Source organism: Otolemur garnettii, unplaced genomic scaffold, assembly GCF_000181295.1.
Source record: "Otolemur garnettii isolate 467f Iridium unplaced genomic scaffold, OtoGar3 scaffold00098, whole genome shotgun sequence".
NCBI classification, from domain to species: domain Eukaryota; kingdom Metazoa; phylum Chordata; class Mammalia; order Primates; family Galagidae; genus Otolemur; species Otolemur garnettii.
The window spans coordinates 5,318,481-5,340,187 of NW_003852493.1; the positions used below are offsets into that span (position 1 = coordinate 5,318,481).

Genomic DNA, 21,707 nt, shown 5'->3' on the forward strand with positions numbered 1-21,707 from the left:
GATAAAGTACTTGATAAATAGTTCTATTGGTCTTTGAGAGTCTTTAACTATGACATCAGTGCTCTAATGCATCTAAATATTAGGATAGTATGTGAATAACATCATTTTTGATGCATACCTCATTTGGCTTATTTAAAAAGTATTTTGACCCATCAAAGCTCTATCATCAGAAGCCACTTTGGATTGCTAGCTGGATCTTCTAAAGTGTTTTGTAATTAATTCTACTCTGATCAGTATCAAAATTTCTACCACCCAGAAGGATAAACTTAGCTCTATACAAGGGATTGGCAAATCTTTTCTATAAAGGGCCAGATAGGAAATATTTTAGGCTTTTCAGAGCATGTGTTTTCCATTGCAACTTCTCAACTCTGCCACTGTAGCTTGGATGCAGCTATCAACAGTATGTGTGAGTGGCTGTGTTCCAATAAAACTTTATTTACAAAGACAAATGGGATTTGGCTTATGGACTATAGTTTACAGACCTATGTTCTATGGCATCTCTATAGAATCATTCACTCATTCCCCAAATTTTTATTGAGTACCTGTACTGAATGTGGCAGGTACAGCAGTGGACTAGGGGACTGCAGCAGACAGAGGTTGTTCTTGCCTTTATGGTGCTTATAGTCTGTCAGAGTAATAGAAAAACAAAGGTGGTAATTATAAAAGATGCAACAAATGTTAGAACAGAGAAAGGGTAGAGCACTATCTTCTTGTATCTTCTTATTTATCCTCTACATAGAAATCAGACTGAGTTAAAAGCTAGGTCAGAGCCGGGCCTGGGGAAATTTAATGTAACCTATCTGTGTTGCCTTTTCACTTTTGCACTTGTTTGTTCCCCTCCGTGGATTTGGACCTTCTGCAGAAGGTGACTTACGCTGACACTTGAAGAATGAGTTGGTGTTAGTCTGATGAAGAGGCGTGGGGGAGGATGAGCGGGCATCCCAGGCAGAGAGGATGACAGCAGGCAGAAAGTGGTTTCCTGAGTCAGCCCCAGTCCCTTGAGAAGCCAGACTTTGTAGCAGTGGAGGGTCAGCCAAGAGGCCTAATTTACATGGAGTCAGGGAGGGGAGGGAACGAATGTGACAAGAATCAGAAGAAAAAGAGGATAGAGATGCAAAGAAATTATAGTAATCAAGGAGTTACAGAGAAGATTAAATATTAAGAAGTCACGTCACTTTATGAAAGCTCCTTGCTGGCAGGCTCATTTAGTTTATTCCTGACCTAATTTATTCAAATTTGAGCCCGAAGGCTGGTGCTAATTTGCATGCCAAAGAATCATGTTTGTCTTGAAATTTAAACCCCATCACATTGTAAATGTGACTCTAGAAAGACAGCAAATGTAAATGCCTGTTCAGAATGTTATTTAATGGCATTTGGGAAAGAAAATAGTTTTAAAGTTGAAAATAAGGGGAATCATTAGCAGCCAGTGTTAATTAATGTTGTCAGAATAGATTGCATACTATGTGTCAAAAGTAAACTCTAAATTGTATTCTCCTATAATCACTTATTTATTCCCACATTGCAGGGATTGTGCCTGGGACTGTAGTAATAACAGATACAGCTGTAGACTCCTTCTTCAAGCCCCAGTTTGAACAGGTGATCTTGGATAACATTGTCACCCGTAGTACTGAACTTGACAAGGACCTGGCTGAAGAACTACTCAACTGTAGCAAAGAAATCTCCAACTTCCCAACCCTCATTGGACATACAATGTGTACCTATGATTTTTATGAAGGTGAGAATAATTTATAAACTCTGAAGGCAACAGAAAATTGCCAGCAACTCTTTGTTATTCAAACCCATAATTTATATTAAAAACTCCACTTTAGAAAACTAATAGTTGTGGATTTAAAAAGGAACTGAAATAACCTTTTTGACTTACTAAATCATAAGACCATAAGGACATAATAAGCAGCAGAAAGGCACCCAGAATGAATTTATACTGAGAGTAGGTTTAACCTCCAGGAGCAAATTGAATACTAAAATGCAATTAGCGATGTTGGTGGAATTTTATCTCTGTTTATGCCTCTGAGTCAAATTGGCGGCTCTGAGAGAAGGGAAACGTGCTGATTCTGTTTCCGACATTCACCTGTACCTCACAAGGGACTTGATCCCTAGGAAAGAGCGGGGACTAGGAAATAAGAAATGTTTGGGAAAACAGATCCCACAGGGATGAGATTGTCTCCCAGTGGTGCATTTATCTCTCAGCCATGAGTAAAGGGTCCCCAAATAGTTCAGAGATAAATTGAAGGTGACTTTTAAGTGGGTGCTCTTGTATATACCTTCAAGAACAGACCTGGCTCCTTCTAGCAGAAGAAATCTACACAGGGTTGGTGCCATGCCATGAGGAGCCTTCTGGAAATCTTGCAGTGTAATTTTGTTCATCTCAAGATCCATATTATTTCATTATTTTATTATAAATTTTATTTTCCCTTTGGATCAAACTTAAGGTATACTATTGAATTTTTAAAAATTATGTACTGAGGTAGGTTATATCATCTGTGAATTTTAGTTCAGGTTAGTAAACACGGTTTCATTACGTATTTGTTACAAAGTAAGAGGGGTATTGGGTCTGCCAGGGTTGAGCCCCTCAGTCCCAGGCCGGTGCACAGGCCCCTCATCTGGAGAGTCACCCACCCTGTGCTCAAGAGGAGCTTGCAAAGGGCAGCTTGTTGGAGCCAGCGTTTCCTCTGGCCTGCACAGTACTTTTTCAAATGCAAATTATTTTGCCCACATTTATAATTTCTGGAGATTTCATATGAAAATCCAGATTTCTGACTTTTCGGAATAACGAGGTCTCCATTTGCTGAAGGCACAGCGGGGCTGCTCCTGTCGGACCAGGCAGCCTCCGTTGACGTGACCTGCTTGGCTTCCGGGACATCTGTGTTCACATCAGCTTAAATTACACTGTTAGCGGTATCGGCAGGCAGCTCTACAGAGCAGAAGGATCAAGGAGAAATAGACTGCTAGGGTGAAAGTAGTGTGAAAGAAATAAAGGAAAGGGAGAAAAAGACAGGAGAGAGCCCCCGAGAGCCTTGTGTGAGTGATGGAGAGAGACGGGGTGTTGTCAGCTCACCCGCTCGGATCCCGCCCTCTCAGCAGCAGGCAGGGGAAAGGGGGTCGGTTTCTGGCGGCACAAGGAGTCCAGGGGGAGTAAGGGTGTTAGGAGTTTCTTCATCCTTCTGTCCCCACTGGTCAATACAGGTGCAGTTAAGTGATAAATGAACCGGGGGCAGCCTGGAAAGGAGACACGATCACTAAGGGTGGCACACAGCCCGAGGGACAGGAAGGGGGGAGGGGGACCCCACCCTGCGGTCTGTGTGTGGCTGCCTCTGTCACCACAGTCATGTGGAGAGCTGCAGTGACCGAACCACAGTCCCATCACAAGTGGTTCAAGAGCATCACCAAGCCTGAAAGCCTCTCCTGTTCCTCCCGGCACCTGTCCCTGGGCCACCCCCAGTCACTGGAGCAACCTGAGATTCTCCTCAAAGGGCAGCTCTCTCAGAGACCGCCAGGTCATGAAATCCCGGGGGCACAGTGCTGGTGGCTGCAGCCAATGTTGGTTACTGGCCCCAGAGCTGGAGCACTCAGCCAGGGACACCCCTTAGCCTTGCTCCACCCCTCTGACAGGAAGATTCAGGAAGATTCCTATCCTGGGAGCAGCTCAAGACTTAGAGGCAGCCTCCTGTTGGCTTTTCGGCCAACACAAGCCTCTTGGCGACATCACTGCTGCTGTGGTAGGACATCAACTCACTAATGTTCTCCATTCTCCTGCAGGTCAAGGTCGGTTAGATGGAGCATTGTGCTCCTTTTCCAGAGAAAAAAAGTTGGATTACTTGAAGAGAGCATATAGAGCTGGCGTAAGGAATATTGAAATGGAGTCTACTGTGTTTGCAGCCATGTGTGGACTTTGTGGTCTGAAAGGTACGTTTGTCCCGAGTATGCAGGGTCAAGTTCTCTTTCATGACGATGCTTTCACTACTCAGGAGAAGTGAGAGTTCAGCTCTGTATTACTTTGAGTTGAAAGTATTATAATGCATGCTTTATAATGGTTTATAATATACATTGTCTTTTGTGAGTAGACAGGACATTATTCCCATTATGCAAATGAGGAAACCAAGTCTCAAGGGTCAAAAGCAAGCTGTCCAAGGTCACTACCTATTGCTGCTGTGGCCAGGACTTAACAGCAAGCTCAGTTTTCTTTATTCTGGTAGTGGCTGTTATTTTCTATTCACAATTCAATTTATTGAGACAGGATGGAACCAAAATATTCCTAAAATAGTCCATTAGTCATAATTTTAATTAGCACGGTCAGGGAAGGGTGGAATGAGAAAGTGCCAGGAGGAATGTGGAGGGAAGAGCATTTTGACAAATGCAAATCTAAGGCCACACAGCAAGAGCATACAGAGTGTGCTGGCGCGGCTAGAAAGGGCGACAGCAGGCTGGACAATGGTAGGAGAAGACCTGCAGACCCTGTGGGTCACTGTGAGACCTGTGACTTCCACTCTGAGTGATACAGGAAGCCACTGGAGGCCTTGGGCTAGAGAGATGACTGGATCTGCCTGGTTTTAAGAGAATCAGGGAGGCTGCTGAGCTGGAGGAGCCTACTGGTGATAAGCAGTGACATTCTGGGAACACTCTGTGGACAATGCCCAACTGTTGTTGACAATTTGCTGTGAATTTGGGGAGAAAGGGTTAAATATGACTCCCAGATTTATGGCCTAAACACAGCTGACGGGATAAGGTTATCATAACTGGGATAGAGAAAATTTAAGCCAAAATTGGGAGAGTAGGCATCCAAATGGAGGCCGAGAAAGCAGGCAAATTTATGAATCTGGAGTTTGGGTGAGATGTTTGAATGAGAGAAGTAAAATGGTAAGTGTTTGGATATAGCCGGTGTTTAAAATCAAGCAGTGGGTGAGATGACAAAGAAAGAGGGTAGACCCAGATGGGGGCACCACAGTTAAATGTGGAAAGTGAAGGTGACAGTGCACCACGGGAGTACAGTGTCCTGGCACCCGGAGAAAACTAAGAGGTAGTGAAGAATTATAGGATGATAAAGCTTTATGTTATCACCGGTGGAATTTTAATTCCAATGTTTGTCTTTATGGGCCATCCATTCTAATATACACAGTATAAACAAAATGTATGTGGTAACATTTTAAGAAAACATTTTAGAAAAAAGTTACAGTTCATAAAAAGCGATTAATTGTAGAACTACTATCCTTGACTACTCGCATCTGTCAGAATACCTGTCCATGCAAATCCTTGTACAATAGGAATGAAGAAGAGCAAATGCACCTTTGTATTGCTCAGAAGGTCATCCTTAACACTCCCTTCCACAGAAACAATAGCATCTGCTTTTCTCTCTGTACATTAATGAGAGTGGGCAAGCTTGACCTTGCCTGAGCAGCAGCCAGGTCAGCACACAGCCTGCAGGGACACGTGGATTCAGACAGTTCTGCTCCAGGAAATGCCTCCTCACATTTCTTTATTATATAAACAAGTGATCACCTGAGTCCTGTCTCCACCTAATATGTAAATGAACCAGAATTTGGCAACCAATTTAGTTAAACATAAAATGCTAAGTCACCGGCAGGCTGCCCTGGTGATGACTCTCAGGTCTTTCTTGAGAGGCACCATTGGCAGCCAGGGAGAGTTCTAGGCTCACAAGCCCTGGGCCCCACTCTTTCTCTCTTCAGGATGTTGCAGAAACCTCAGAGACATTATTCTGCTATGAGCTCTTCTGTCTTTGCTACACATTTTTGTGACCTTGCTCTCTCTGCCACCTGCAGGTGTCTCTCCTGGATGCTTTCCACTCTACCTTTCTGTAGTTCCCGCCCCCTGCTGCATTTTCATCTTTCTGCTGCTGCTGAACCTGCTGGTAGCTGATTTCAGCCTGCAAATAGCTCCCTTCCAGGCCACTGATGCAGCCTTTTCATTGAGTAGACCCCTTCTAGGCTTCCAATATTCAGACTAAAGAAGGCTTCTGTAACTCTCTGATTCTGTAATTCTTGGGAGAGTTTCTATCCGAATATATTCCTGGTGACAGGGGTTCTTTATCTCCCCCAGACACCACCATTTTAAAAGGTGGATCCCTGGTATGCTACCCCCTAGAAGATCAGCCACCAAGTACATAGATAAAAACCTCAGGCATGGGGTGCTATCACCTTGCCTTCTTTCATGACCACTTCATAATACCCTACCCCCACAGGACTGAAGCTTGGAAGCTGGCACCTGCCACCTTTTGATTTTAAGCCATTTTTATAACCCACTCTGTGTGAGCCAGAAAAGCCTGCTTTGGGGGAAGGGCTGAGGGTGCATTCATAAGCAGCTGTCGAAGCAGAGGAAGTTGGAGAGGAGGTGGTGGTGTAAGCAACAGGGAAAAGAGTTTTCACCCGGCAGCCAGAGCTGGGGCCCCACAGGCCTGTCCCCCAACCCCTGTCCCCATTAGTAACACGCAACCCGTCCTGCCTGTCTCTCCAGGCAGCCTTCCGAGATCTCTTCTGTACCTTTCATACTACCAGATGACTGGGTAACCCATCTGAACTCCTACTAAGGGGATGGCTGATGGCTTCACTGTATTAAATATAAAGAACAACTTTTTATATAAACAAAGGTGTTCTAGAGACTCACTGTCCTAGCTCAGAAGAATCACTTACTGAGTTTGGACCACTGCAGAAACAGATCTTTCTAGGTCTACTGGCACAAACAAGTCTTGGGTCCACGTGAATGCCCACCACTCACTGCCTTTGCATTTAGTATCAAATCGCATCATAAATGTCACCTCTGCAGAGAAGCCTTGCAAACTCACTCAAACATTGTGCCATACTACTGCATTTGTCTGCATCACAGTGACCACTGTCAACATATTTCCGGCTTGTGAATACACTAACTTATATACTATTTTGTGCATTTTTTTGAGACATAGTCTCACTTTGTTGCCCTCGGTAGAGATCCGAGGCATCATAGCTCACAACAACCTCAAACTCTTGGGCTAATGTGATCTTCTTGTCTCAGCCTCCCGAGTAGCTGGGACTTAAAGGCGCCCGTCCTAATGCCTGGCTATTTTTAGAGATGGGGGTCTTGCTCTTGCTCAGACTAGTCTTAGACTCCTGAGCTCAGGCAGTCCACCCACCTCAGCCTCCCAGAGTGCTAGGTTTACAGGCATGGCCACTGCACCCAGCTATTTTGTGCATATTGATGATGAAGGCATTATTATTTCCTCCCATTAGATTATAAGTACCATAAAAATGGGGACCTTATTTGCCATTGCTATATCTTCTGCCCTTAGAATAATGTCTTTCATATGGGCTTTGAATGAATATCTGCTGAAGAATGAATGAATGAGAGATTGACTGAAAAGAATGGCTACTAGCAACAGATTCTTTCTGGCCATGGCAAATGTTCATAGCAAACTGGATCCTTCACTCCCCAGCTCATTAGTGGCACAGTATTACCTAAAAGACTTCAGAGTGCCTCCTAACTGTCCCAGCAGAAGGTGGCAGAACCTTCATGTCAAGCCTCCCTGTGCTGTCAGGTCTGTACAAATAATTCTTTTGCTGTGTTTGCAACCCCTTGGTCTCTTGATACATGATAGGTGGATAAACTGCCCAGAATAAAGCCACCAACCCATAAATCACTGTTGCTATGCTGATCCCATCATTCTGGAGAGAGTATTGGGAACCTAATATTGCTTTAACAAAGATTCAGTCGAAGAGAAATAGTGGAACTCACCACCTTATTTCACATCAAAAAGCTGAATCTTTAAAATCACATAAACCTATACAATGGAAACACTCTGTGATGCTGAAAAAAATGCATTCACTTATCATTTCATAAGTTGGCCATATCTGTCCCTCTCTTAAGGCAAAATCTACTTTAATTAACCCTCAACATTCAGATTAAAGATGATAATCCTTTTGCACTGTGAACTTGAGATAAGTATGTTCAATTTGCATTCGTGTTTTAAAGACGGTGCTGCCTTTTGACACGTGTGCATGGCAGGATATGAAGCCTAATATTTGTCTAAGTAAGATTAGGTTCTACTTAAATCCCCTTCTCTGTCTTTAGTTGTTTGCAGCCCTCACAGTGGCTTTTCTTTAGAGTAAAGGAGGAATTCAGTGTTATTTCCTTAGACAGATACTGGTAACTGCAGGGAAATATTCAGTCTTTATATTACTCTAGTGCAGTTCAGTAAGAGGGAGCAAAATCTTGACTTTAATTCCATTTTATGTTCTTCTGTGCTTCCCAGACACAAGGGATATTGAACTGTGGGAACTGCACCGTAATTACTGATAAAGTCAGAAAGATATTACAACAAGGATTAAAGATTATATTCAGTTTGGGCTGGAGTATTTCTTAACCCTAAAATGGAGATAAATCAGGATTTTATGCAAAGCTACAAGGCAACCAGTTGTGGCTCCTTTCACGCACACAAGAGAAAACCAAATGGTAGCTCAGATATTCAGATACGTTCCCACTTCTCATGGTAGCTGAGCAGGAATCAGAGGTGGGGTGAAAGTGGCTCTGTCTGACTCAGGCCCCTCCAGTACCAGGCTGTGCTGCGTCTTGCCAGCAGCCTCCTCGTGGAGATGTAAGGCTGGTGGTCTCGGCATGGGAGAACCGAAAGGCACACATGGGTAAGAATCAATGCAGGGTTTTCTAGTTTATTTTATATTTTCCAATTTTATTCATTTATTTTTAGACAGGTGCTCACTCTGTCACCAAGCTGGAGCAATCATAGCTCACTGCAGCCTTGAACTCCTAGGTTCAAAGGATCCTTCTGTCTCAGCTTCCCAAGTAGATGAGATTACAGGTGCATGCCAGCATGCTGGACTATTGGGTGTGTTTTTAACATTTTTTGTAAAGACAGTCTGGAGTTATTGCCCAGGCTGGTCTCCAACTCCTGGCCTCAAGCAATGCTCCTGCCTCAGCTTCCCAAAGTATTGGGATCACAGATAGGAACCACCATGCCCTGCTGACACGTTATTGATTTATTTTTTATTTCAGATTAACATGAGGGTACAGATAACTAGGTTACATTGTTTGCACTTGTTAGGTAAAGTCCAAGTTGTAGTTGAGCCCTTCATCCAAGAGGTGTGTCATAGACCCTTACGTTGTGCTGCTAGGTGAGAGGTTTTTCTATTTTACATGCGAGTGGGTGACTGCACTATCTCAGCAAGCAAACCCTAAGGGCCGAGCATGTACCAATTGGGTTAGTGTCACTAACACTGTCACTGTCACTAACACTGGGCAGATACTCATTTAGTAGAATGTATAGCCATTATTTTGCCAAGAAAATCAGTCATTGTATCTGGAATATTGGATATAAATGGTTAGCATATTAATTCACTTACTATTTTTACAAAGACAAAACCAAAAAATAATTTATTTCCTTTTGCTTTGTAAGCTTTTGCGTATTTTAATCAAGGCCAATGTCTATAGTTTTGGTTGCTGCATGTTAATTCTACTCTCCTGCCCACTATCCCACGCTTCCCCCACCCCCATTGCTAACACACTCACATATCAGAGAATCATTTCAGGCCCCTTTGTGTGGCTGGCATCACCTGTGACTCTCCTTTCAGGCTCTACTCTGCCCAGCCTGTGTCTCTCTGACTGGGGGTGGTAGCCACTAGCAGCTTAAGTCCCCGAGGTTGCAGGCAGACCTCCAAGAGACACACCACGTCCTGGAAATGACAAGTTGATGTGAAGCACATGAGCTGAGGATGTGGACTTGGGAGATGCCTCGAGATCTAACCTGCTCCCTTCTCCGAGGATGAAATGATGTCTAGAGAGTGTAATTAACCTGCCTGAGGAAATGCAGACAGAAGCAGACAGAGAAGAGCTCTGAGCTCTCCTGCTCCTGCCCGCCACTGTCTCCACTATTCCCTAAGGTGGAAAAAAGGAACGTATTTATCCATGCACAGATGACTTGTACTCTCGTGTATTTGAAAAAGCCTTCGTGGCAGCTTTCAATGAAAGAGGAATGCATAATAATAGCATTTAAACAAAGGTAGAAAGAATGAAGGGCATTTTTTCAAGGAGTAGATAGGGAGATCTCAATAGTAAAGGGCTACAAGGAGCAACAACACGACCCCTAAATATTCAGGTGTCCTGGAGGCTGAGCAGGAAACAAAAATACTTTGAGTCCTGCAGCCCTCATTATCCAATAATAGGAGGTTTGAGATTTGTCACCAAAACTTTATCCAAATGTTAAACTTATGTGAAATCATTGCTGCATTATAATGGACGGTGCCTTTAATAACACTTTCACAAAAGGTGCGGGACAGTTATCTAGGTATAATGAATTGATTCTGTCTAATTCAGCATTTCCTTCGGCACCCGGAGAAGTAGGGTCCACGCATGTGCATTGTGGTAATTTGACTTGGTTCTGAGTTACAGCGTAAAGTCTTCAAAGCAATGGTTTTCAAATATTAATGTACAAACAACTAAACTGGGAGGATTTTTAAAAATCCAGATTAACTGCCCTCTCCCAACTCCCACCCCCAATTCTGACTTCGTATGTCAAGGGTAGAGCCTAAGAATCCGAATTTTAACCATCACTGTGGTTAAATTCTGACTTCATATGTCAAGGGTAGAGCCTAACAATCCGAATTTTAACCATCTCTGATTCTGATGCAGGTGGCCAGTGGAGCACATTTTGAGAAAAACCAATTGAGGAGAACAAATAGTTTATATGTCCCTTAGCCTTGACCAGCCCCTTTGAATATAGATTTTTCCGTACTTGGTTTTTAATAAGGACCCAGCAACATGAGATAAAGGTCTCAGCAAAGACACAAGAAGTGCAAAGGCTCTGGGTCGTTGATTAAAAACAATTCCCATGCCTGATATTCCAGGCATATAGGGCATAGAGGTAGCATTTGCTTAATAAACTTGAACGCTTGAAGGGCACTGCGGGGGCAGAAAAAGAGCAGGAGAAGGTGGAAGAGGAGCAGACAGAAAGGCCAGGCTGGTCACCCTGCAGCTCGCCTTTGCAGCTTTGCCGTTCCCCAAGGCCGCCCTGTTTGGCTTCTGCTGTGCCCTTGGGTATTTGTGCCGGCCCTGCTGTCTTTGAGCACTGTTCATGGGAAAAGTTGCTCTGGAATCAAAGGTAGGGTTAAAGTGGTGCTGCATAGGGGTCCATGGATTCCTAAGGATTACTGAGTGAGTTTGGTGGGCCTGTACCCCTGACATTATGCATGAATATTTTGTGTACAAAAAGGTTCCAATTATGACTTCCAAAAGATTCTCAAAGGGGCCATAAATGATTCCAAAGGGTTGAGACTCACTTGTGCAGCTCAAGGTACATTAAGCTCCGTGTTCAGATCTGGGTGTCCCTACCACATTCCAGCCTCAGGTCAGTTAGCTCACAACCTCCTTGGTGACAGCCAGGTCACTAAATGTCCCTTCCTCCCCAGGAGTCACCCTCCCTGCCTAATCTGAGGATTTTGGTAGCCAAGCTGTCAGGCTTAATTTCAGCAAATGGTTATGCGTAATTAGTCCCTTCTAATTGCTCACGGAAATAGTAATTTCAGGTGACAAGATTATTATATGCTGCTTGTTAGTAGATTCTCCAGGGTCAAGAAAACACCAGTGAGATGGCTACGACCCGTTCCTTTCCATCTTTGGCATTCCCCTTGAAATCCAGAGAACACATTTAGTAAAGTCTGCTCCCACTCCGAGAAAAGTACAGAGCACGGGTTTCCTTTTATCCTTCTGCCAAGTGAAGGATTAGAGAACTTTCAACTTTTCCTTCCTCCTGCCAGCCTACGTCAGGCTTCACAGACCTGCAGATCATTAACTTGAAAAGCCGGGGGAAGTTCCTGGCTCTTCCATTTTCTTGTTTACCTGCTCAGCCAAGTTGCTTTACAGCCAAGTGAGTTTTGAATAAATAGGGTCTTAGGTGATGAAATATTTGACTCAGCTCACGTTGAATATTTTCACTGCTTTTCACTTCACTGAACAAGGGGGCCGGTTTGACGGATGGGGCAGGGCAGGTTTGCCTAATGCTCACCGTGTGCCAGCTCAGGGGAGGAGTGGGGAGAGGGTAGAGAACTCTCCTCAGTTGTTTTGGAAGCTGGGGATTGATTGGCTGTCTCCCGGCTGCGTCACACTGGGCCACTTGGTTGACCTCTCTAAACTCTCATTTCATCATTTGTCAAAGGGGACAAACAATAATCCCTTGCTCCTGGCGCAGCTGTCAGCATTAAATGATATCATAAATGCTCAGTGTGTAACGATAAATCACCAAACAAAAAAGATGCACAGATCGGAGAAATATTTGGAGAAATACGGAGACTATATATGAGAACCATACATTTAATAAAAGGTCAGTAACTAAACTACACGAGGAACTTAACTCAATAGTAAGAAAAAATAAAGCCCAATTAAAAAAATGGAACTGAATAAACATTTTCCCAAAGAAGACATACAGAGGGCCAACAGATATATGAAAATATACTTGGTACCACCAATCACCAGGGAAAGGCAGACTAATCCACAAGGAGATATCGCTTCATGCCTACGAACGTGGCTATTACCAAAAAAGACAAAAGGTAACAAGTGGGGTTGAGGATGTGGAGAAAAGGAACCTTTGTGTGCTGTAGGTAGGAATGTACATTAGTACAGCCCCTACAGAAAACAGCAGGGAGGTTACTCAAAAAACTGAAGATAGAAGTACCATGTGATTTAGCAGTCCTATCTCTGAGTATGCGGTCTGACAATTTAGTTCATGAACTCATGCTAGAAAAAGGGCTACAGACCTCATTGCTGTATATCACTCAGTCACTTCAAAGTACTCCCGTTGGCCATCTGGTGACCGTAGTGGTACTCAGCAATGAGGGATGTAGCCCTTTTTCTAGGTTGAGTTCACGAACTTAGTTGTCTAACCTTGTATATATCCAAAGAAACTGAAATCAGTTACGTTGAAGCGATCTCTGCACTCCCGTGCTCATGTAGCATTATTCACAATAGCCAAGAGATGGAATCAACAGATAACAGAGTTTTTAAAAATGTGATATATATACATAAGGGAATAGTATTCTGCCTTTAAAAAGGAAATCTGATCATTTGAAACAACAGGGATGAACTTACCTAGAGGACATTTTGCTAAGGGAAATAAGCCAGGCACAGATGACAAATAATGCATGATCTCACTTAAATTTGCAATCTAAAACAGTAAAACTCCTGGAAGTAGGGAGTGGAATGGTGGTTATCAGAGGGTGGTAAGACAGGAAGGAGAATGGGCAGATGTTGACCAAAGGGTACAAAGTTTCAGAGGAATAAGGGTTAGAGATCTATGGCACAGCATGTGACTATAGTTAATAATAGTGTATATTTTAAATTTTCTAAAAGAGTAGATTTTGATTGTTCTCACCACAAAACATGACAAGCGTATGAGATGATAGATATATTAGTTAGCTTGATTCCATCAAATTATAATATTTTACATATATTTTTCATTATTTTTTACATATATCCAAACACTGCAATGTACTCCATAAATATATCCAATTTTCACTTGTCAATTAAAAATAAAATAAAAAGATAGAATGTGCTATTATAATTACAGTACACTTCTCCTTCCCAAATCTAGATCTTACAAAGAAGTCTGAAGTAGTAGAGAAGTCAAAGAAATAAATATTATCCTCAAGCCCAACGGTACCTCTATGCTCTCAAAGCTTGTAAATAAAGACACATCTAAACCCATATGCACTGAAATCCTTTTTTAAATGATGCACATGCAAATGGAGATTACTAAACACTTAATAATTCAGAGAGGTTGGCACTGATTTCAATGCGGATTACCACATTCCTTGAAATCACAGATTTTGCGCAAAATTGACAATAAAGAATTCATATGAAACTCAGTTTTTCTCTTTGGCTCTTTCTGATGACACCAAGGACCTTCCCCTCATGGTGACTTTTCAAAATGGAAGTTTCATTTTTTAAGAAAGGATTTTTATTGTTTTTCTCTTGATTTCTTATCTATCATAAGAGTTTATTCAGATTCTTTAGAAATTAAATGCTAATACAGTTGCTCTTATACTGAGTTGATACTTATGTTTAAGCGTTTCATTTCATATTTTTCTTTTTGAATTTCATGAGGGTCAGTACTCACCTTTATTGGTTTCCTGAGGTCAGTGTTCCATATCTCTTCTCTATTTACTTTACTCTTCAGCAAGGGCAGTCAGTAGCAGACAACGTTTCAAACATTGCCCCGAGGAATAATGGCTAGTCCTCCAGTTATACCCTCAAGTAAGAAAAGCCTTCTCTAAGAACTGGAAATAGGAAAGAAGGCTGGAGGTTGTGCATCCACATGGTGAAGATCCCTCCTTGTTCAATCTTGAATATGATGCTTTCCTGAGCTTTAACCTAGCTAATTATGGAGGAAAGGGGAAGGAAGAGTATTCACAATAATTTCAAGTAAATGAAGGAGTTGGTGGGGTTCCACAGAAATGTGAATCACAAAGACCAGAGGGCTGGTCAGGTTGCACCTGCATTATAGGGAAAGCAGGGGTATTTGTGCTATGGGTTTGGCTGGTGTTTCTACGGAAACAATAAACCCATTCATTTCACCAGTTGTGTTCCTTGCTGTTCCAGCTGCTGTGGTCTGTGTGACACTTCTTGACAGACTTGACTGCGACCAGATCAACTTGCCCCATGACGTTCTGGTAGAGTACCAGCAACGACCTCAGCTCCTAATCTCCAAGTTCATCAAACAGCAGCTTGGACTTCATGACCAAACATTATAAGGAAGTCTCCCAACCCTCCCCTGCAAATTTATAGCTCAAGTTGTAATGTGAACATCATAACATTTGTGGTATTTTCATATAATTCTCATTCACATGTTAAAATCATAATGGAGAGATTTTATTAAATCCTTTCCTCTTAAAAAAGAAAATGTATTACTCTGGGAGGCTGAGGGGGGCAGATTACTTGAGCTCGGGAGTTTGAGACCAGCATGAGCAAAAGTGAGACCCTGTCTCTACTAAAAATAGAAAAACTGAGGCAAGAGGATCTCTTGAGCCCAAGAGTTTGAGGTTGCTATGAGCTATGATGCCATGGCACTCTACCCGGGGCAACAGAGTGAGACAGTCTCAAAAAAAAAAAAAAAATCCAAACACTTATTATGAAAGAATTTAATAATCACATTAAATTAAATTCAAATTTCATTTTAGAGTAAGTTAACTAAATCAGTCTAATAATTAAAATTTTAAAACTCCTGGCTTGTGACATTTGGAGTTTCATATGCAGCATTAATTAAGCTCACATCAAAACAGATCAGCCATTTGTAGACACAGTTACCAGTCACTCTGTTTCTGAAACCAATCCAGAAATTCATGTTAGAAAGTTGTCAGGCAGTTCTAGGTATTGGACAAGTGACAAAAATTGATTATGTACATTCAAAATATTTACAGACTTAAGTGTCAGCGTAATGTAGATCTATATGGGAAAGTTGCCCTTAGGGAAATATGAAAATACTTTTTAAAAACTGCACAATTTCAGCACACCACAGAATAGGACTAGAGGTCTACATATGCCTATATTTATGATTTTATCACAGAATACAACTACTCTGGATTACATGTTATTTTTCAAATGAAAACCTTCAGTAATTCAAAGAAAGATCTTTATTTTTCTTCAGAAGTCACAAGTGACCAAATTGCCTTCTAGCAATTTCTTTTTCTTTTAAAGGAATGTATTTTAAAGGCACTGAAATTGTAATTCATTTCGATGTTAACCAAATGGGCTGAAGAATTAGTAACAATGACATTCAGAGTTGAGTTTACAATGTTAAAGTAATCCTTTTGGGTCACTGCCCTGCTGGCACCCCCACTTATTTGCCCCTCTGGGAGGCACGGGGCACGCGCCATCTGCACCATCCTCTCTCTGCATTGACACTGTCTTGGAGGTTATCAATTTGACATATGTAGGAGTTGGAAAGAGTAGGTGAGGGATGGGTGGATTATGCCTTCAAACTTGCATAGTATGTAATGTTGTGTACATATATTTATATGATTGTGGCTCAAATAAGGTTTAATTTCAGCATGATACAGATCATAGACCCTGGAAGCATTGTTGCAGATGGCAGAATGGAGGCCTGGGACAGGATCCTTGCTGGCAGTCAACAAGCCCGAGGTTGACTGAGTTTGAATTGGCCTGTTCCTGTGTGTGGAACCGTTTTCTCTTTTTAGTAGGTGTTTATTATCACAAACAATTCCCTAAGAGGTGTATCATTTTGTGAACTTCTTCTGGCAATAAAGATACTTGCAGTGCAATTTTTAAGGTCTCCTATCAAATATAAAGAGAAATCAGAGCTAAACGTAAGGTACAATAGCATCACAGTCATTTTCTGGTAGAGTTTTTACTTTGTTTCATATTTTTTTTAGACCAAGTGGAAATAGTTTCAGAGTACATAAGCCTTCAGTTTGAACTTTTGTCTGTGTCTTCTTGGATAATCTTTATTTTCACTTTTCCCGGGAGAAGGGGAGGCCATAAGAGAGAGGAATGGAACAGTCACAGTTGATCCTGCTCTCAGCTCCTGTGGCACTGTGTATGTGCGCATGTGCACGCCCCCATATGTGTGTGTTTGTGTGTGTGTTTTCTCACTCGTACTTCCTGTCTCAACAAATGGTACCAGACCCTGGTGAGGATTCTCCTTCATTCCCACATCTGATCAGTCACTAAGTTCTACTAGTTGATTCACCCTAGAGTGTCCCCAGTGTCCTTCCATCTTCTCTGCACCCATCCTCACCTCGGCCACCATCTTCTCTTCTTCAGATCACTGTGGTAGTGTTAGCCCTGATGGCATTGACTCCACTCTTGAAGCTTGATTGGGTTACTCTCCTGCTTCAAAATATTCACATTGGTTTTAGAAGGAAGGGAACAACCCTCACAGAGCCCTTGCTTTCACCATGGGTGAGTCCTGCTCACCTGTGTCCCTTCTTCCCCTGGGCCACATCTCTGGCCACATCTCCCTGGGTTCCTGGGGCACACATTTACAAAGGCGCCATCCTCTATAAAAGGCTGTCTACAGATCCATCCAATGAGAGCACTCAGCTGGGGGGAACAGGGACCTAGACCTGCCTGCTCAGCTGACTGTGTTTTCCGACTCTGGGCCCCACCCACTGAGAGGCCCCTCTTTCTGACGTACACAGGGGTATCATACACGACAATGGGCATTCTTAATGCCAATATCCCTTCTCACATCAAGGCCTTCTGCTGCCCGCTCTCCCTAAGGGGGCCCACTTAGTTCATGGCCATGGTTTCAATTGCAACTCAAAGCTTGAGCTGATCCTGAACCCAGATTCTTCCAGCACTGTCCATGGCTTTCCACAGCACACTCCCACACTCCCCAGCTTGCACGTATGTCTGATTTGGGTTGTTATCTAAATAATGCTTAATACTTCACCCTTACTGTGCAGTGGAATTTTGTCCTCTGCGGTCCCCGACCCCTCTGCCACGTGTGCTCTCAGGCTGGGCAGTGGCTGTTCATCTCATGCCTGCTCTTCCTCATTCAATCTACCTTCCTTGGACACCCTTTAAGAAACAGATAGGCTCACAAAAACTGTCGCCCGATTATCTCTCTGTATGTTTGTTGGTGTGCATTTTTGTGTTTTTTCCTTTGCTCATTCATTCCTTATAAATACATATCCCCCTTCCCCCTAAAGAATCAGAGACAGCTTACACATATAAATAAAAGCACATCAAGATAGTGTAAGTTAGAACTAAGTGGGAAAGAAAACAAAAAAGGAAGGAGTATCAGGGACATGAAGCCTGAATGTACCATTAATAAGACGCACCTCATAGAGTCTGGGCCTCAGACTGGGGCTCTCCCTGGCTCTGAGCTGGCTAGCGGTGGTGTCATAAAAAGAAAAGAATTTGACATTTCTAAGATAAAATTGCGAACAGAAGAAGAACAACTAGGCTTGATTCTGAGAGGCCACAGCATGTAGAGGTAAGGTGGGTCCTGGGTGTGGCCCTGTGCAGGGAGCAGAAGTGAGGGTGGTTGGGGAGGTGGGGGGGTATAAGTGAGCTCACTTGGGACACCACCCTAGGGTAATTCAGACTGGTGCACTCTAAGATCCCCAGGGAAGCCTTTCAAAACCACTATTTGGGTTCTACTTTAAAACAACTAAATAAAACTCTCTGGGAATGGGACTAAGAAGATCTGTTCTAAAAATGTTCCTTGCTAATGTGCAGGCTGTGTTGACAGCCACTGGTTTAGAAGATTGGATGCTCTGTGAATCTCCAGGTGATCTTCTAATCGAACTTCTAAACATTTTTAGATGATGTCTCCACTGGAACATAGAGAAAGAGCAACTTCTCTTACTAGAATCTCATTCCTTAATTCCAGGAATAGTATCTTAATCATCTAGTATTTTAGCAATTTGCACAGTACCTGACAGAGTAAAACCAAATGGATTTATATACATATATATATATATATGTATACATATATATCCAATTTATATTGTTATATCCAATTTATACATACATACATCTATATATATCATTATATATTATATATTTTTATAATTATGTATAATGTATTAATAATTTACATATGATATATAATTTATATTTAATAATATATAATTCCCTTCAATTTTACTATATATACATACACATGCACACACATATATTTGTGTGTATAAAATTATATATATGCACAAAAACAAGCAAAAAAAACAAAGCCCCATAAAATACCGTTCAAACAAAAATGAACAAAACCACAAAAATAAATAAATAAAAACAGATACATGACTTAGTATCTCTGAGGCTAATTTTATTCAAGTGTTATCACTTGAACATTTTGGAGAAATATACAAGGTGAATTAGGAAGTGTTTAGTCAATATAATTTGCGATGCAAGCTCATTAAGACTTGTGACTCCCAAACCTTAGCACAGTTAACAGTTGAAGTGTAATAATTGCTTAGTAAAACTTAATTTGCAGCCCAAAATACACCAAGTAAATTTTCCCCGCTCATTTTTATCCAACTACAGGATGTTACTCGGTGCTTTGTATCCTGCAGTGGTATCAACTTCAGGAACATAACAAAGTTCTTTTGAATTTTATTTCCTTCTTTGAAAAACACAGCTTTGGACATTTGGGATTCGTTTTGGGGAACTTTTAATAAAATCTACAGATTTCTTCTGCAGGAAAAGACCCACTCACACAGATACTTCCCAAATCTGCACGTAATTTCATGGGTTTGCATATGGTCCTCAGGCTGGGTCATGGCAGGACAGCTGTGCCCTCTACTAGAGGCCACAGTTGCTGCTGGTGGCCCTTGCCATATTGCTGTCCTCCCAAGGCACTGGTAATTGCTCCCCTCTCCAGCCCCCCAGGATCAGGGCTGGTAACAGCTGTCCCCAGCTGTGCCACCCCTTATTGTTCCCGAATCCTGCCCACCACTTTGTAAGCAGTCCCTTCAGTAAGTTTTGTCAGTTCCCTGTTTAATTTGCCATCTGGTTCCTGCTGGGACCTAGTAATACAGCCTCCAGAATGCATCTGGGAACCAAAATCATTTTGAAAAACACTGACTTAAGACACTGAAGTTAGTCTATAAGATCTTTATAATTTTTTGAAGCAAAACAGAAGTTAGTTCTCTTTTTCTTTTTTAACTGGTAGAATACTTTTAAAAAGACAATCTTCTATTCAAGAATGTATTCTTGTACTTAACGATTCTCACGAACTCTCCAGGGCGTGCAGCTTGAGAAACGCGGTGCCTGACTCATTTCCTAGCAGGCTGCCCGGCCTCACATGTAGGATAGAATTGAAGAGCTGAGTAGAAGACAGATTAATGGCCTCTATCGCTTGCCTCCCAGCTACAAGTCCTGTCATCCTGCCATGGAAGGAAATTAAAATTGTCTGACACAGACTGAGTTTCATAAAGCCACACTGTTCCTCTCCAGGATCCTAGGTGCCTCTAGATGTCTACACCCTACATAGGATTTTTTGAGGATTTGATCTACAATCTTCACCTCAGGGTTGAAACAAAGTAAACCAATATTTAATTGAGAAGGTCTCCCTTTGTCCCTTTTAAAAATAAATGAGCTATATATTTTTCGCTTTCCTTGGCCCTCTAGGACTTCCTCTATCTTTCAAGACTCTGAAAACAATAGTCAGTGCCTCTGCAGCCCAGTCGCTCCTAAAATGAATAACTGGAAAAACTTACAGTTTCCGATCTGCTTCACCGCTCACTCCTCAATGATTTCCCCCACTTCTGATTTGCTTTTCTGCTCTTTCAAAAAATGTGTCATTCAATCTAGAATTGATTTAATATTTGTTTTTCTGAAACTGAGCATTGCACTGTTCCTGCAAGAACAACAGCCCACCATAAACTGCGTTTTTCCCCCGGCAACCTTCTATCTGATTTAAATATTTTTTTTACAAGTATAACCTTGTACTGTAGAAGTTTAGAAATTCACTAGGCAAAAAGCCTAAAAAACTATATGTTTTGCAGAGGATCCGTCTAGAATTACCATACCAAAAGGTAGTAATTTTAGGATTGTGTCTATTTTTCTAAATTTTTAAAACTTCTTCTTTTCATTTCCGAGTCACTTTGTTTTTCGTTTGAGTTTAAGGTTAAGTTTGCATTTATATTTCCTCCCAATATTACAACCAACAAACAAAAACCAATGAGGCAAAACAAGACATCATTCGGGTCCCACTTCCTCCGGGTGAATGGGCAGCACAGAGTGCCCACCGCCGCCACAGTCTGCTTCCCACGTCAGGATCCTCTCCCTTCAGTGGGAGCTTCTTGGTCCTCTCCCATCTTCCACTGGGACCCCTGAAGGCTCATGTCTTGCAGAGTGGTCCCATGATTGGCTTAATGCAATAAAGCCATGGACTCGCTCCAAGTAAACAAATGATGGAACAAATACCTATAAAGAACCTCCTTTCCATAACGCACAAGACCAGGTATTGTGAGAGAGCACCACACAGTCACCCCTTCAGGCAACAAAGAGCCTAATAAGTGTCAGGCACTATGATACAACATGGTGTGCGAATGACTGTAATTCAAAAGATGATCCCATAGGCTACAGAAGAGAGGTAGAAACAAAAGCGTTTTGCAGGGTCAACAAAGGGGAAGGATGGCACGGAGCTGAGAGAATTTGGAAGAGTTTCTTGGATCAAGTGGATGTTCGAGATGAGCTTTAGTAAGGGCCATAATTTTGATAGAGACTCTAGGGAAGGTGTTATCATCAAAAGGAAAAGCATGACATAAAGGAAAGGAGAAAAATATAGGACATTTGACTAGAATAGTGAAAATCCTAGTTGGCTGAAAAAGAATCTGAGGGTCGACTATGTGGGGTTGTAGAAGTCAGGTTAAGGAGACTGGACCTTAGTGGCTAGGCAATGGGAAGTTGCTGAAAGCACAAAAGCACAGGAGCTCTTGAGATAGGGACCAGTAACAAGATGTGCCTGAGACCAGCTATCTGCCACCATGTCCAAAGGGGTGAAGGGGGGGAGGGGCAGAGAGGGATTCAAGATAAGACAAAGCCTCCGAAGACACGATTTTCTTGTTAGATTGGTCAGAGCTCCCTTTTGTGAAGGTCAGTGGTTTCAAAATTTCACCTAAAAAGTCAAGCAGCTTACATATTTCAGAAAAAATTGCCTTTTCATGAGAAAGATGATGGCCTTCCAAAGTCTTTCTTTTGTTAAAGGGCCCAGGAGAGCTCAAATATGACAGAGC

The 21,707-nt window shown here is 42.2% G+C and overlaps 1 protein-coding gene across 3 annotated transcripts in view; it reads left to right on the top strand.

Moving 5' to 3' along the window:
• Positions 1 to 14,940, top strand: part of UPP2 (uridine phosphorylase 2) — a 32,312-nt gene extending 17,372 nt beyond the window's left edge. Inside the window, exons 5-7 of one of the 3 annotated variants that reach the window (XM_023516817.1) lie at positions 1,526 to 1,735; positions 3,778 to 3,924; positions 14,584 to 14,940. In XM_023516817.1, the coding sequence (XP_023372585.1) occupies positions 1,526 to 1,735; positions 3,778 to 3,924; positions 14,584 to 14,756 (530 nt within the window). In that variant the 3' untranslated portion in view covers positions 14,757 to 14,940. Of the gene's footprint in view, positions 1 to 1,525; positions 1,736 to 3,777; positions 3,925 to 13,597; positions 13,953 to 14,583 lie in introns of those variants that run through there. The other 2 variants (XM_012809002.2, XM_012809003.2) reach the window with 2 other exon arrangements.
• The last annotated feature ends 6,767 nt before the right edge of the window (positions 14,941 to 21,707 follow it).